Raw genomic sequence first — 18,268 nt, 5'->3', positions numbered from 1 at the left:
AAAGCCTTGACGACAACCAACGTCATAGTCCCCCACGTCATAGTTTCGCTCCGCCAGGCTGAGCTTCCTCGAGAAGAAGGCACAGAGGCGGAGCTTCGGTGGCGTGCCCGAGCGCTGAGAGAGCACGGCTCCTATCCCAGCCTCAGATGCGTCCGCCTCCACTGTGAACGCCAAAGAGGGATCCGGATGGGACAGCATGGGAGCCGAGGTAAACAGAGCCCTTAGGTGACCAAAAGCCCTGTCTGCCTCTGCCGACCACAGCAAACGTACCGGGCCCCCCTTCAGCAGTGAGGTAATGGGAGCCGCTACCTGACCAAAACCCCGGCTAAACCTCCGGTAGTAGTTGGCAAACCCTAGAAACCGCTGCACCTCCTTTACCGTGGTGGGATTCGTCCAATTACGCACGGCTGAAATGCGGTCACTCTCCATCTCCACCCCTGAGGTGGAAATGCGGGACCCTAGGAAGGAGACGGACTGCTGGAAGAACAGGCATTTCTCAGCCTTGATGTACAGGTCATGCTCCAACAGTCGACCAAGCACCCTGCACACCAGGGACACATGCTCAGCGCGTGCAGCGGAGTATATCAGAATGTCATCAATATACACCACTACACCCTGCCCGTGCAGGTCCCTGAAAATCTCATCTACAAAGGGTTGGAAGACTGATGGAGCATTCATCAACCCGTACGGCATGACCTGAAGTAGTACTGAAAGCCGTCTTTCACTCGTCTCGCTCCCGGATACGCAGCAGGTTGTAAGCACTCCTAAGATCTAGTTTGGTGAAGAAGCGCGCCCCGTGCATTGACTCAATTGCTGTGGCTATGAGAGGTAGCGGGTAACTGTACTTCACAGTGATCTGGTTTAGGGATCGATAGTCAATACACGGGCACAGACCTCCCTCCTTCTTCTTCACAAAAAAGAAACTCGAGGAGGCGGGTGAAGTAGAGGACCGAATGTACCCCTGACGCAGGGATTCGGAGACATATGTTTCCATAGCCGCCGTCTCCGTCTGTGACAGGGGATACACGTGACCCCTGGGAAGTGCGGCATCTACCAGGAGATTTATCGCACAATCCCCCCGTCGATGGGGTGGTAATTGAGTCGAGAGCCAAATCGGCATATTCGGGGGGAATGCGCACGGTGGAGACTTGGTCTGGACTTTCCACCGTAGTAGCACCAACGGAAACCCCTAAACACCTCCCAGAGCACTCTCGCGACCACCCCGTGAGAGCCCTCCGTTGCCATGAAACAGTGGGGTCATGACAGACTAACCAGGGTAGGCCTAGCACCACGGGAAACGCAGGAGAGTCAATGAGGAAGAGACTGATTCTCTCCTTGTGACCCCCCTGCGTCACCATGCCCAGGGGAGCGGTGGCCTCCCTAATCAACCCTGACCCCAATGGTCGACTGTCTAAGGCGTTGACTGGGAAGGACACAGCCACTGGAACAATGGGTATCCCTAAACTATGAGCGAATGCTCTGTCTATAAAATTCCCAGCCGTGCCTGAATCGACTAGCTCCTTATGCTGGGAATGCGGGGAAAACTCAGGAAAAATTACATGCAAAAATAGGTATGCAACAGAGGGCTCTGGGTGAGAATGGTGCTGACTCACCTGGGGTGACGCTAGAGTGCCCTGCCTGCTGCCTCGACCCCCAGAGGTACCAACTCGACACCGACCGGCAGTGTGACCTCTGCGGCCACAGATGGTGCACGCGAAGGCCCCTCCTCCGGCCTCCCTAAGCGCAGCACCTCCCAGCTCCATAGGTATCGGAGCGGTGGTGCTGGAGGATGGAACCAACAGAGCCCGATCTGGACGTCCGCGGGTGGCCAGCAGGTTATCCAACTGGATGGACAGGTCCACCAGCTGGTCAAATGTGAGGGTGGTGTCCCTACAGGCCAACTCCCGACGGACATCCTCGCGCTAGCTGCAGCAATAGTGGTCGATCAGGGCCCTGTCTTCCATCCTGCTCCGGCGGCCAGGGTCCGAAAGTCCATAGCGAACTCCTGGGCGCTCCTCGTCCCCTGCTGCAGGTGGAAGAGACGTTCACCCGCTGCTCTACCCTCGGGTGGGTGGTCGAAGACTGCCCGGAAACGACGGGTGAACTCCTCGAAGTGGTCCAGCACCGCATCTCCTTCCACCCACATGGCGTTGGCCCACTCCAGGGCTTTCCCCGAGAGGCATGAGACGAGGGCGGACACCCTCTTACGGCCCACGGTCACCAGGTATAACTCCAACTGCAGCAGGGAACCCTGGCAGCGGGCAGCCGTCCCATCGTACTCCCTGGGGAGGGCGAGACGAATCCCACTGGAACCGGGTGCAGGGGGAGCGAGTAGTGGAGGCCCCTGTTGTGTTGGTGGAGGTGCTGGAGGGACTCCCTGTCTCTCCCAGCGGTCCATTGTTTAGACGATGCGGTCCATGGCGGCGCCGAGATGGTGGAGCATTGTTGCGTGTTCCTGGACGCGCTCCTCTACCCCTATAACGGGGCACCTGCTCCTGCTGACTCCATAGGATGGGTGAGATATTCTGTCAAAACGGTGGGTGTAGCTGGTGCATGGAAGTCAGGCGCAGGAGAGCAGAGATGAGTGGACAAAGCACTTTACTGAGGCAATTATTAGAACAGAACGCAACCGCGTCACAAAAACAAATGCACAAATAACAAGTGAGGCAGCACAAAGTACAACAACCAAGTACAAAGTACCGGCTGCCACAAAGCACGGGTATAAAACAAAACCCGGCGCAAAACAGTCGGAAGCATGCCAACCTTGACAATAAACAATAACCCACACAGACATGGAGGGAACAGAGGGCTAAATACACATAGTAATTATGAGGAGATCAGACCAAAGCGCAGCATGATATGGGTTCCACATGTTTATTGAATGAAACGCACAAAAACAATAAAGAATGAACGAAACGTGAAGCAAATGAAGTGCTCACAGGCAACTACACATAAACAAGCTCCCACAAAACACAGTGGGGAAATGGCTGCCTAAATATGATCCCCAATCAGAGACAACGAAAAACAGCTGCCTCTGATTGGGGACCATACCAGGCCAACATAGAAATAAATAACCTAGATTACCCACCCTAGTCACACCCCGACCTAACCAAAATAGAGAATAAAAAGGCTCTCTATGGTCAGGGCGTGACAGTACCCCCCCTCCCAAAGGTGCGGACTCCGGCCGCAAAACCTGACTCTATAGGGGAGGGTCCGGGTGGACATCTAGCATCGGTCGCAGCTCCGGTGCAGGTCGTAACCCCCGCCCAGACCCCGGATCCGGCCATAGCGCCGGGCTGAACGCCGTGCCTGGACTGGGCACCGGCGCAGAAGAAGGCTCCGGCCATGGAGCTGGGTTGGACGCCGTGCCTGGACTGGACACCGGGGCAGAGGAGGGCTCCGGCCATGGAGCAGGACTGGACACCTTGCCTGGAAGCTCCAGACCGTTGACCCTCGCTCTGGACTGGAAGCTCTGGACTGGGGACCATCGCTGGAAGCTCTGGACTGTGAATGCACACTGGAGGCCTAGTGCGTGGAGCCGGTGCAGGGGGCACCGAACTGGTGACACGCACTTCAGGATGAGTGTGTGGAGCAGGCACAGGACATACCGGACTAAGGAGGCGCACTGGAGGCCTGATGCGTGGGACCGGCACAGGTTGCACCGGACTGGTGACGCTCTTCAGGGCGAGTGCGAGGAGCTGGCACAGGAGGTACTGGGCTGTGGAGGTGCACTGGAGACCTGGTGCGTAGATCCGGCACAAATTGTACCGGAACGATGACAAACTTCGCACGGCGAGTGCGGGGAGCTGGCACAGGACGTACTGGGCTGTGGAGGTGCACTGGAGTCCTGGTGCGTAGAGCCGGCACACATGGTACCGGAAAGATGACACGCTCCTCAAGGCGAGTGCGAGGAGCTGGCACAGGACGTACAGGGCTGGGGAGGCGTACTGGAGACCTGGTGCGTGGAGCCGGCACAGATTTTACCAGACTGATAGCACGCTCCTCAGTACGAGTACGGAGAGCTGACTCAGGTGGCATCAAACTGATAACACGCTCCTTAGGGCGAATGCCGTGCATCATACACCAACACAACAACTCTCTCCTTTCTCTCTCCTCCAATTTCTCCATCAAGTCACTGACGGTCTCTGACTCTCTTCGTTCACTCTCCTCCAATTTCTAAATTTTCTCCCAGACTGGCTCTGGTTCACTCCTCGTCTCCGCCGACCACCCCGTGTGCCCCCCCCAGAAACATTTTGGGGCTGTTTTTTGGGCTTTCGTTGTGGCCGCGAACCCCGGCGTCATCGCTGACCTCCCTTATCTCCTTGCGTCTGCTTCCAAGGAAGGCTTTCGTGTCTCTCCATGATTTCCTCCCATGTCCAGGATATCTTCTCCTCCTTGATCTCCTCCCAAGCCCAGGATACCTTCTCCTCCTGGGCACGCTGCTTGGTCCTGGTTTGGTGGGATCTTCTGTCACAATCGTCGTAATAACATTCAGACCAAAGCGCAGCGTGATATGGGTTCCACATGTTTATTGAATGAAACGCACAAAAACAATAAAGAACGGACGAAACGTGAAGCAAATGAAGTGCTCACAGGCAACTACACATAAACAAGATCCCACAAAACACAGTGGGGAAATGGCTGCCTAAATATGATCCCCAATCAGAGACAACGAAAAACAGCTGCCTCTGATTGGGGACCATACCAGGCCAACATAGAAATAAATAACCTAGATTACCCACCCTAGTCACACCCCGACCTAACCAAAATAGAGAATAAAACGGCTCTCTATGGTCAGGGCGTGACAAGAATACAGTGTTTTTTTTTAAAATTGATTTTATTAAATATTGGATTTCAAGTAAAAATATATTGCATTTGGGGACAGATTTCAAATATATATTTTTTGTGTATATAACATTTACCAGAGAGAATGAATTCAGTAGTTTGTTTTCATTTGAATAATAACATATTACATCTTTCATTGTAAATACATGGGTCTTCTTAATGAAATAAAACATGTAGGTACTTAACTACATTGTCAACCTTTCATGAAACCAGTTTGGGTTTCATTAATAAGGTGGTTTAGTCCCATTTTAAGTCTATTAGCATATGCTAAAGTTATCCATTTATAATCTGTATTTAATAATGTAATAGGTCTCCAATTATCTATGAAAAGGGGATCTTTATCAGGTTTTGGTATTAAGGAAATAACCCCTTGTTCCATGGTAGTAATCATCTCACCCTTAGCTAGGCATTCTTGGAACATGTTGAATGCTGATCCCTTTAAATGTTCCCAAAAGTGGAAATAAAATTCCACAGAAAGAGCATCTGTTCCAGGTGCTTTTCCCTTCTTCATAGATTTAAGAGCATCTCTAATCTCTACTATAGAAAACTCATCTTCACACATGGACTTGAACTCTCATCAGAAATAATTGGAACATAACCATGGACATGTTTCCCAAAATGTTCACATTCAATTCCATTAAAATTAGGTTTATACAGATTTTCCATTGAAAGAATATACAAAGCTAGAGATGATATTTGGGTCTTTACACAAGGTGTTGTCAATATTTAAGGCAGAAAGAGATTTTCTCTTATAGTTCCTTTTTTCAAGAGCAAAACAATAGCTGGTGTTTTTCTCTCCCTCCTCAACCTATTGTTCTCTAGATCTAGTAAAGGCCCCTTCAGCTAAATCAATGTACATTTGATCTAGTTCTATTCCAGATGTATTCAAGTCTGTTTCTTCCTCTGCTGAAAGGGTATCTTTTTCTAAAAGTACATTCAATTTATTCACAAGCTCATCTTCTTTCAAACATTTTTCCTCTTTAGTTCCTTACTGCGTGTAATGGCGATAGATCTTACTTTGAATTTAAACATTTCACAATTACTTCAATGTTTTGGTTCTAAATCATTTGAATTAAACGGGTCTATGATCAAGTTCTTGATGCTCTCGTTAAAGACTGGATCATTTAGGAGTGAATTATTAAGTTTCCAGTATCCTCGAATGACACTGGATTTTTCAGAACATTCTAACTTCATTAATATCATTCTACGGTCAGTGAAAGGAGCATGTTTATGACTAACTACTTGTACATACTGTACACGTGGGGGAGAAATGAGAAACAGATCCTTTCTGGATCTGGCCATCATTGACATATTACACCAGATATATTCATTTACATTTGTATTACAGAAACTCCATGTATCAACCACTGTCAGTTAACTGCAAAATGAGGTGATGATGTCACTATTCTGAGATATTTAAGCTATTCTAGGTGGATATCACTCTAAAGAGTTATCAGTCTCCAGCTATTATAAAGCCATGCATTTGTTTACTTGTTTTGCAGATCAGTAAGCTTATCAGCAAGATCCAAAAAGAAAGTCTTATTTGAAAATTGTCTCCATACATATTGCATGTAATAAAACAAGCATTATCTAGTTTGGAGATCAATGTAACCCATCTCCCATCTTTAGACACACAGGACTCTGTAATATCACCTTATGAAGTGATATCATAGTACCAGCTGAGTGGTTAGACCCGTGACTATAATAAACAGTATTTCACCATTGTGATTTCCAAAAACTAGAATCTGAATTGCAGGAGTGAGTCTCCTGGAGTAGAATTTACAAAATAAAAAAAGTGTTTTTCTTTTAGTTGTGTTTCATAAACCCCTGGCATTTAGAGATACAATATTTAGTGCATTGTATTGAAAACGTTGAATAACCTGACAAAAATAAAATAACAATAATAAAACAAATACAGTAGTGATATGAATAACTGGTTAACTAGTTGAACTAGTAAGCTAGGTAGCTAGTAAGGAAACCTGAGATTAGAGAAAGAACTGGACTACCCTAAACCGAGGTAGCTGTGATCAATATGATGAAACCGTATTCACATGTACGAACCTGGTGATATAAAACGGGATGAATGTAAAAATGACAACCGACTTATTACTCAAGAGCTAGCTAAATTACTCTTAACATTTTCATTTGACTTAGAAAGAATAGGACAACATCGATTTCAATTCAATGTAGCTATATACCTGACCACAGTGTTGTCAAAACATTCAGTACTCTCATGACATTCACTTGACGTCCTGGCATTCGATCTTCTTGGACTCCTTGACTTCTTTCCATACAACATCTCTGTAGATTATCATTGTGAACCGCATGATGGTTGTCCGCGGAGATCCGTCATATCTTAGTTTTCCCATGCGGTGCACCATGTCGACGACATCCGGGAGCTTGTCTTGAATCCTGGGTGCTACTTTCCCGAGGTTGTCAATGGTAACGCTCCGTATGTTCTCCCCATCTTGCTCTCGCACCCCATGCAGTTTCAGGTTCCATCTCCGGCTGTGGCGCTGGACTTCCATGACATTCTGTCGCAGCTGGCGATTCACCTGTTGCAGTTTCTGTACTTTAGCTCCCATTGTTATTATTTTTTCACTGTGGGTTGGCACCTGGTTGAGGAGCTGCTGCACAGTGGCTGAGAGAGACTCCATTGATATGGGGTTTGTCTCTGTTGTCTTTTCAAAGATGGCCTTGAGTCAGGGTTGCAGGGTTGCAGAACAATTTTTGACTGCCCTGTATTTGGTATGAGGTCTCTTACTCAACGTAAGTGGCAGTGGTAAAAATAATCTTTTGCAATGAGTTCTGGAAAGTCTTCATGTGGCCTACATGATTCTGTCTCGCTGCTGACATCTGAGCTGATTATCATCTGTTCAGCCATGCCTTGCTTTTTCGCTTTCTTCTGCCCATGTAGTTGTGTGATCACCATGTTTTCCAATCACCTTCTGTTACTTCATATAAGTAAGGGTCAGTTTACCAAAAATATCTTCCTTGTTTATCGGGACTTACGTTCAAATACACCCGCTCAAAGTGACGCCATCTTGGACACTGTTCCCACTAAAGGGATGATTAATAACCAGGAAGGGAACAGAGTGAACTCATCACAGATTCCTGTGGTCAGAGGTCACAGATGTCAGGGAAACATGAAACCAGGTGACGCACACACACACACACACACACACACACACACACACACACACACACACACACACACACACAGACACACACACACATTTACCTTTTACACAAAGCTGTACCAGTCCGTACCACTCTCCACAGCTGTCACACAGCAGACTGAAGGCTGAGTGGCCGCTGGGCAACACATGACCAGGAAGACAGGAGTACAGCAGCTCGTCCCCCATCTCAAACCCTGTGTGGCCCTGGAGATGCGTGTTGGGGAACGCAGGGGGGTCTCCACATGGAACACCTGAAAGGTAATACATAATTAGGTTAGGTTCGATTATATCACAATTATGTTATGACACAGTTAGGTTATATACACCATTATAAGTTATAACATACAGTGGTAGGACATGCTCTTCTATCTGTCCTTCTCCTCAGTAGTGGAGACAAAGGCTGGTTGTCATAGATTGGTTGGCTTATAACTGGAGCCTGGATGGTCCTCAAAGTTACTTATGTGGCATGTACAACATGGCAGATCTCTAATAAAGTGGGCACAGATTTAAATGTTTCTTGCCTATTTACTCTTCTCTCTTTGCGGTGTTACAGCTCCCACAGTAACTCTCCTGTTCCTCAGTTAAAACCCAAACATCAGTCTTGGGTGTCATCCAACAGGGGCCCAGTCCAAAAACAACTTCTAACCCCATCCTCTTCTATGTCCATTGGACTGGAGAGGTGTATGTGTAATGGAGGTGAACCACGCTCGGTTGATGGGTAAGCTGAGGCTTTAGCTCAGTGGGCTAACACAATCTTGTGGCACACAGATGACCCAGATTCAAACCCAGTCAATCACTTAAGCAACATAGCTGAAGAGAGAGAGAGAGAGAGAGAGAGAGAGAGAGAGAGAGAGAGAGAGAGGGGGAGAGAGAGAGAGAGAGAGGGAGAGAGAGAAAGAGAGGTGTGGGAACACTACCTCTTTCAGACCTCAGTAGATCTTAAAGCAGAGAACTGTGAAATGTGTGTAGCAACAGTCATCGAAATTGTTAAATGGTTTAAAATGCAACAGTTGGACAATGGACGAAGATTGCATTTTCTAAATCCATCACTAATATTGACTGAATTATAGCACAAAATATTTTACTGGCATGGACAAAGAATGAGTAATGAGTTCAGGCATTCTCTTGCATAATTCAACAAGTGTTGACCCACACAATTTAAATCAACAGGCTTAGCTCTAGATTACACTGTTTGTGAGATCAGACATAATGCTACTATAATCCGGGTGTTCCTTTTCGGACGTTGCTTTCATCTCAGTGTATATCATTTGTAAAAATTTCAACTGTATTAAATGACAACGTTTTTTAATTGCACAAAAAATCAACACACACCAAAATAAAGTGATGTTTCTTCTCTTTCTTGTGATGTAAGTGTAGACACGGTGCATTAAAACCCCGACCAAGCTTTACTGTTCTTATATAGATGCAACGGAAAGACAATGAATTCCATTGAGCCCATTTTAGCCATTACCAGTGTGTATGACAGGTCATTACCAACGTTTCTGCGATCGTAAAGTTAACGGGAAAAAACTAATGGCATAAGGAAGAGTGGGAAAGAGTTTCCAGAGTAAAATGAAAGCAATCAATTTAGCAAGATATAAGTGACAAGTAGATTTTGCTAGAAAATAAAGGAAAGCCGCACACTCTAAGAGCTCAGATGTAAAAATGTAATAACCAACGTTTCGACAGCGAAGCTGTCTTCATCAGGGTATCATCACAAACACTGCGAGATGAGTCATTTATATAGTGTCAAGAGACACACAGGTGTTTGTAATCATGGCCAAGTATGGCCTAATATCATTGGTTACTCAAATATTTTAAAAAAATGGTATACAAAGAACATAAAAAAAGACAAACAAATGGATAACATACGATCATAGCATTTGTAGTTTAAAATGTATCTAACAAACAATTACAATGGCAAAATCACAATAATCACAAGAATGGCTTTTCAGATCAAAGTCTATGTTGAGACCGAAGGGTGCAAGGGTCTTTAAGTTAAAGATCCAGCCAGCCTCTCGTTTTAACAATAAATTATCAAGGTCACCCCCTCTCCTCGGGAGGGTGACATGTTCGATGCCAATATAACGCAGAGACGAAATCGAGTGGTTTGCCTCCAAAAAGTGGGCCGCAACTGGGTAAGTCAAGTTTTTGCACCTAATGGTGCTACGGTGCTCTGAGATACGTACTTTTAATTCACGCTTTGTTTTACACACATCATTTTTACCACAGGGACAAGTTATAAGATAAATAACTGCCTTAGTGGAGCACGTGATAACACCTTTAATTGGGATAGATTTCCCTGTTTGGGGGTGTTTGAAGGATCTACATTTAGAAGTGCCATTGCATTGAGCACAGCCATTACACTTGTAATTTCCATCCAGTATGGGCGCAAATAGGCGTTGTTCAGGAATATCTTGGGGTGGTAAATCAGAGTGTACAAATTGGTCTCTGAGATTTCTGCCCGCGAGAATACGACCAGGGGAAGATCAGAAAACACATTACCGAGACTATCATCATATTTCAGAATGTGCCAATGTTTGTGAACGATTCCTTTAATTTGTTCAGAGCACTTTGAATAGCGGGTAGTGAGAACGGAAGAATGAGTCTTTTTGCGAGACTGACCTTGAAAAAGTAGATTTTGCAACACAGGAAATAAATGGCTGACAAAGACAGATCCTCAGGTGGGCGGGGCATGCGCGTCGCTTATGTGTGTGTGTATGTGTGAGTGTGTGTGTATGTGTGAATGCATACGTGCATGTGTGCGTGAGTGTGTGTGTGCATGTCTGTGTGTGTCTGTGTGTACTGACCCTTGTCTTTGACACAGAAGACATCCAGGTGTGTGTTGTCCTCTGTAGTGTTCTCTATCTTCACATCCACTGCCTTCAGAGCACTGCCCAAGTTACTACACACTGTAGCCCTGGAGAATAACACAAACGTTACTACACACTGTATGTAGTCCTGGAGGAAGAAAAATAAGGAGAGATAGAGAGAGAGAGAGTGTTAGAGAGAGAGAGATAGAGAGAGAGAGACAATGTTTCTTTAGACCTATTAGACTAACATCTAAACAAGCTGGTTACAGCTTTTATCATGAGCCAAGTGAGAAAATATGACATATGTATCAAACTGAACCCACAGACACACACACACACATTAGTTAATTGTAATGTTATGTGGGAGCGGTGAATAGCTGGGGGTGGGGGGTTAGCCAGCCACAGGAGATCCTGAAATTGTATCATTATGACTGCACCTATTGACCTAAAGGTCAACACACACACGCACACATACACACACACACACACACACACACACACACACATACACGCACACATATACACACACGCACGCACACACATACACACAGTTTAATGTATGAGCAGATGTGTACATGAGTATCACATGGTTGATGTATTCCAGTGTAAGTCCTCAGAGTTTCTACAGAATAACGTCACACTGATTGGAGCTGCTCTGTCTCTCTCTAAGTTACATACTACAGTTCAGATATCACACGCGGCAGGTAGCCTTGTGGTTAGAGCCTAGTGGTTAGAGCGTCGGACTAGTAACGCAAAGGTCGCTAGATTGAATCCCCGAGCTGACAAGGTAAAAATCTGTCGTTTTGCCCCTGAACAAGGCAGTTAACCCACTGTTCCTTGGCTGTCATTGTAAATAAGAATTTGTTCTTCACTGACTTGCCTAGTTAAATAAAGGTCAAATGAAATAAAAAGATATCACACACACACAGCACGCTGCCCTCTCTTTGTCTCCAGCTTAGTCAAATATTATTGCAGCGTGATGAAAGCATAATCCAGAAACATACAGTACCAGTCAAAAGTTTTGACACACCTACTCATCTTTATTTTTACTATTATTCTACATTGTAGAATAATAGTGAAAACATAACTATGAAATAACACTTATGGGATCATGTAGTAACCAAAAAAGTGTTAAACAAATGAAAAAATATTTTATATTTGACATTCTTCAAAGTAGCCACCCTTTGCCTTATTGACAGCTTTGCACACTCTTGGCATTCTCTCAACCAGCTTCATGAGGAATGCTTTTCCAACAGTATTGAAGGAGTTCCCACATATGCTGACCCCTTGTTGGCTGGTTTTCCTTCACTCTGCGGTCCAACTCATCCCAAACCATCTCAATTGGGTTGAGGTCGGGTGATTGTGGAGGCCAGGTCATCTGATGCAGCACTCCATCACTCTCCTTCTTGGTCAAATAGCCCTTACACAGCCTAGAGGTGTGTTGGGTCATTGTCCTGTTGAAAAACAAATGATATTCCCACTGAGTGCAAAGCAGATGGGATGGTGTATCGCTGCAGAATGCTGTGGTAGCCATGCTGGTTAAGTGTGCCTTGAATTCCCAATAAATCAGACAGTGTCACCAGCAAAGCACCCCCACACCATCACACCTCCTCCTCCATGCTTCATAGTGGGAACCACACTGTCACACCCTGATCTGTTTCACCTGTCTTTGTGATTGTCTCCACCCCCCTCCAGGTGTCGCCCATCTTCCCCATTATCCCCTGTGTATTTCTACCTGTGTTGTCTGTTGGTCTGTTGCCAGTTCATCTTGTTTGTCAAGTCAACCAGCGTTTTTGTGTCTTAGCTCCTGCTTTTCCCAGTCTCTCTTTTTCTCGCCCTCCTGGTTTTGACCCTTGCCTGTCCTGACTCTGAGCCCGCCTGCCTGACCACTCTGCCTGCCCCTGACCCTGAGCCTGCCTGCCGACCTGTACCTTTGCCCCACCTCTGGATTATTGACCACTGCTTACCATGACCCTGCCTGCCGTCCGGTACCGTTGCCCCACCTGTGGTTTACTGACCCCTGCCTGCCTTGACCTGTCTAGCCTGCCCCTGTTGGATTACTAACAGGGGCAGGCAGGGGCATTGTTAATTCGACCTTGTCTGTATCTGGGTTTACCTTCATACCTGATATACACCTGCAGAGATCATCCTACTCTGCGTCTCACAAAGACACCAAAAACGCGGGAATCATTAGACCAAAGGCCAGATTTACACCGGTCTAATTTATGGTGGGAATCACACATGTGGAGATCATCTGTTCACCTACTCCGCGTCTCACAAGGACACGGCAGTTGGAACCAAAAATCTCAAATTTGAATTCATCAGACCAAAGGACAGATTTCCACCGGTCTAATGTCCATTGCTCGTGTTTCTTGGCCCAAGCAAGTCTCTTCTTATTATTGGTGTCCTTTAGTGATTTCTTTGCAGCAATTTGACCATGAAGGCCTGATTCATACTGTCTCCTCTGAACAGTTGATGTTGAGATGTGTCTGTTACTTTTACATTTATTTGGGCTGCAATCTGAGGCTGGTAACTCTAATGAACTTATCCTCTGCAGCAGGGGTAACTCTGGGTCTTCCTTTCCTGTGGCGGTCCTCATGAGAACCAGTTTCATCATAACGCTTGATGGTTTTTCCAATTGCACTTGAAGAAACTTTCAAAGTTCTTGACATTTTCCGGATAGACTGACCTTCGTGTCTTAAAGTAATGACGGACTATCGTTTTTCTTTGCTTATTTGAGCTGTTCTTGCCATAATATGGACTTGGTATTTTACCAAATATGGCTATTTTCTGTATACCCCCCTACCTTGTCACAACACAACTGATTGTCTCAAACATATTAAGAAGGAAAGAAATTCCACACATTAACTTTTAACAAGGCACACCTGTTAATTGAAATGCATTCCAGGTGACTACCTCATGAAGCTGGTTAAGAAAATGCCAAGAGTGTGCATAGCTGTCATCAAGGCACAGGGTGGGTACTTTGAAGTCTCCCAAATATAAATATACTGCTCAAAAAAATAAAGGGAACACTAAAATAACACATCCTAGATCTGAATGAATGAAATAATCTTATTAAATACTTTTTTCTTTACATAGTTGAATGTGCTGACAACAAAATCACACAAAAATCATCAATGGAAATCTAATTTATCAACCCATGGAGGTCTGGATTTGGAGTCACACTCAAAATTAAAGTGGAAAACCACACTACAGGCTGATCCAACTTTGATGTAATGTCCTTAAAACAAGTCAAAATGAGGCTCAGTAGTGTGTGTGGCCTCCACATGCCTGTATGACCTCCCTACAACGCCTGGGCATGCTCCTGATGAGGTGGCGGATGGTCTCCTGAGGGATCTCCTCCCAGACCTGGACTAAAGCATCCGCCAACTCCTGGACAGTCTGTGGTGCAACGTGGCGTTGGTGGATGGAGCGAGACATGATGTCCCAGATGTGCTCAATTGGATTCAGGTCTGGGGAACGGGCGGGCCAGTCCATAGCATCAATGCCTTCCTCTTGCAGGAACTGCTGACACACTCCAGCCACATGAGGTCTGGCATTGTTTGCATTAGGAGGAACCCAGGGCCAACCGCACCAGCATATGGTCTCACAAGGGGTCTGAGGATCTCATCTCGGTACCTAATGGCAGTCAGGCTACCTCTGGCGAGCACATGGAGGGCTGTGCGGCCCCCCAAAGAAATGCCACCCCACACCATGACTGACCCACCGCCAAACCGGTCATGCTGGAGGATGTTGCAGGCAGCAGAACGTTCTCCACGGCGTCTCCAGACTCTGTCACGTCTGTCACGTGCTCAATGTGAACCTGCTTTCATCTGTGAAGAACACAGGGCGCCAGTGGCGAATTTGCCAATCTTGGTGTTCTCTGGCAAATGCCAAACGTCCTGCACGGTGTTGGGCTGTAAGCACAACCCCCACCTGTGGACGTTGGGCCCTCATACCACCCTCATGGAGTCTGTTTCTGACCGTTTGAGCAGACACATGCACATTTGTGGCCTGCTGGAGGTCATTTTGCAGGGCTCTGGCAGTGCTCCTCCTGCTCCTCCTTGCACAAAGGCGGAGGGAGCGGTCCTGCTGCTGGGTTGATGCCCTCCTATGGCCTCCTCCACGTCTCCTGATGTACTGGCCTGTCTCCTGGTAGCGCCTCCATGCTCTGGACACTACGCTGACAGACACAGCAAACCTTCTTGCCACAGCTCGCATTGATGTGCTATCCTGGATGAGCTGCACTACCTGAGCCACTTGTGTGGGTTGTAGACTCCGTCTCATGCTACCACTAGAGTGAAAGCACCGCCAGCATTCAAAAGTGACCAAAACATCAGCCAGGAAGCATAAGAACTGAGAAGTGGTCTGTGGTCACCACCTGCCGAACCACTCCTTTATTGGGGGATGTCTTGCTAATTGCCTATAATTTCCACCTGTTGTCTATTCCATTTGCACAACAGCATGTGAAATTTATTGTCAATCAGTGTTGCTTCCTAAGTGGACAGTTTGATTTCACAGAAGTGTGATTGACTTGGAGTTACATTGTGTTGTTTAAGTGTTCCCTTTATTTTTTTGAGCAGTGTATATTATGATTTGTTTAACACTTTTTCGGTTACTACATGTTTCCATGTCTATTATTTCATAGTTTTGATGTCTTCACTCTTATCCTACAATGTAGAATATAGTACAAAGAAAGAAAAATCCCAGACTTTTTATTTAACCTTTATTTACTAGGCAAGAACAAATTCTTATTTACAATGATGGCCTACCCTGGCCAAACCCTAACCCGGACGACGCTGGGCCAATTGCGCGCCGCCGTATGCGACTCCCAATCACAGCTGGTTGTGATACAGCATGGAATCGAACCAGGGTCTGTAGTGACTCTGATATGCAGTGCCTTAGACCGCTGCGCCACTCGGGAGCCCCCCGAATGAGTAGGTGTAAAAGATGAACGGAGCAAAGTACAGAGAGATCCTTGATGAAAACCTGCTCCACAGCGCTCAGGACCTCAGACTGGAGAAAAAGGTTCACCTTCCAACAGGACAACGACACTAAGCACACAGCCAAGACAACGCAGGAGTGGCTTCAGGACAAGTCTCTGAATATCCTGTGGCCCAGCCAGAACCCAATTGAACATCTCTGGAGAGACCTGAAAATAGCTGTGCAGCAATACTCCCTATTCAACCTGACAGAGCATGAGAGGATCTGCAGAGAAGAATGGGAGAAACTCCCCAAATACAGGTGTGCCAAGCTTGTAGTGTCATACCCAAGAAGACTTGTAATCGCTACCAAAGGTGCTTCATGAAAGTACTGAGTAAAGGGTCTGAATACTTATGTAAATGTGGCTGTAACATAACAAAATGTGGAAAAAGTCAAGGGGTCTGAATACTTTCTGAATGTACTGTATATCCTGCAATATCAGCAGCCCTGATAGAGGTATGGGACACTACATCTACACTGTATATCCTGCTATATCAGCAGCCCTGATAGAGGTATGGGACACTACATCTACACTGTATATCCTACTATATCAGCAGCCCTGATAGGGGTATGGGACACTACATCTACACTGTATATCCTGCTATATCAGCAGCCCTGATAGAGGTATGGGACACTACATCTACACTGTATATCCTGCTATATCAGCAGCCCTGATAGAGGTATGGGACACTACATCTACACTGTATATCCTGCTATATCAGCAGCCCTGATAGGGGTATGGGACACTACATCTACACTGTATATCCTGCTATATCAGCAGCCCTGATAGGGGTATGGGACACTACATCTACACTGTATATCCTGCTATATCAGCAGCCCTGATAGAGGTATGGGACACTACATCTACACTGTATATCCTGCTATATCAGCAGCCCTGATAGGGGTATGGGACACTACATCTACACTGTATATCCTGCTATATCAGCAGCCCTGATAGAGGTATGGGACACTACATCTACACTGTATATCCTGCTATATCAGCAGCCCTGATAGAGGTATGGGACACTACATCTACAGATGTCAGATCTTTATTTGACACATTCGGTCGCAGGAGTAAAATAATCCTGGAGCAGAAGGATTTGAATAGCTGAGGAAATATTTAGAATCGCCGCCAGAGGGCAGCGTACAGGCTACAGTTCGAATCTCAGCTCAATGAAATCGTCTTTGGATAGGCTCAAATGCATAAACACCTTGACAGCTTTATGAAATGAAATATTAAAGCCACACAATACAAGCATCAAGGCATCAAACTGCAAGTACTGCAGCCGGCCATCCTCACTAAAGGCCACAACTATACTGACAGACCCTAACTATAAAACGTGGGCGAGCATCCACACTGGAGGAAAATGTATCATTCTACAGTAGCCCTACATCTGTCAATCAACTGATGGCCGAACTCAGCCAGGGAAACGCAAACAGTCGCTTTCCACACTTTCCATTATGTGACAATGGATAGGCTAACGGATAGCCTACAGAATGTATTGGAATATAATAAAATAACAAGGAGCCTATTGCAACCATCGATGGCACTAGATTATCCCATCAATACGCGCTAAATTCACCCACACAGCTTATCTCAATTGCAACCATTATTGGTCACCTCATTACCTCATTATCGCTCCGGTGTTACCCTTAGTCCTGCTTGCAACCAAAGTCCTTCAAGTTTCGTTCGCCCTCTGGTTGGTATTGTCATCGGAACAACTTAGTCCTTTTTGAACAGACTGAGGGCGATTTATCTTTTTAACAAGCATAAAATAAATAAGTTTACCATGGCAACTCTACTGTGGCACTTTGTATGAATGGAAACTAATGTTGGTGTAGCCTACTGTTGTTATTTTATTTGTTTCCTATTTATCTCATCCATTAAATAAAACTGTCTTTAAAATAAAAGTAGCATTTCTTATCAGGATCGGGGGTAAACTATCCCTGGAATGTCCATATTTCAAATGTGTAACTAAATCAAGTCAATTGAGGGAATTTTGTTATTGGTGCCAGAAGCGCTTGGGCAATAATCATGTCATGCTGGCACGGTAGGCCTATATGTGGTCAATGTGCTCGCTGAAGTCAGGGGCTAGAACACTTAAGGTGTCCTCTTTCTTGATAATATAAACTGTAGATCGCAAAAATCATGGGCTGCATATTTTGGTTTCAAAATCAGAGTCGGTGTCTTTCATGCGCCATTGTGCTACCTAACTATTCTCAATGTCATCTTGTCTTTATATCTGATATTATAGGCCTGCGTGTGATTCATTTTGAGAGGCTACAGTAGGCTATAATTATGGTGTAGCCTACTGTACGGCTGCATTTCCGATATATTTGACACTTGTATGCGATAGTGGAGACCAATATCTAATTTGTGTTATCAAGCTGTATAAAACCCTGGTTGTTGATGTGTATGGATGCATTTCAGATACATCTTTGTACATT

General features: G+C 45.8%; 1 protein-coding gene across 1 annotated transcript in view; it reads right to left on the bottom strand.

Moving 5' to 3' along the window:
• Positions 1-18,268, bottom strand: part of susd5 (sushi domain containing 5) — a 37,617-nt gene that overhangs the window by 8,137 nt on the left and 11,212 nt on the right. The window contains exons 3-4 of the mRNA XM_029731146.1: positions 10,835-10,944; positions 8,087-8,275 (exon numbers count right to left, since the gene is read on the bottom strand). Coding sequence (XP_029587006.1) covers positions 8,087-8,275; positions 10,835-10,944 — 299 coding nt within the window. The remainder of the gene's footprint in view (positions 1-8,086; positions 8,276-10,834; positions 10,945-18,268) is intronic.

The sequence above is a fragment of the Salmo trutta genome, chromosome 34 (assembly GCF_901001165.1).
Source record: "Salmo trutta chromosome 34, fSalTru1.1, whole genome shotgun sequence".
Lineage (NCBI taxonomy): Eukaryota > Metazoa > Chordata > Actinopteri > Salmoniformes > Salmonidae > Salmo > Salmo trutta.
This window is presented reverse-complemented; position numbering and strand designations above follow the sequence as displayed.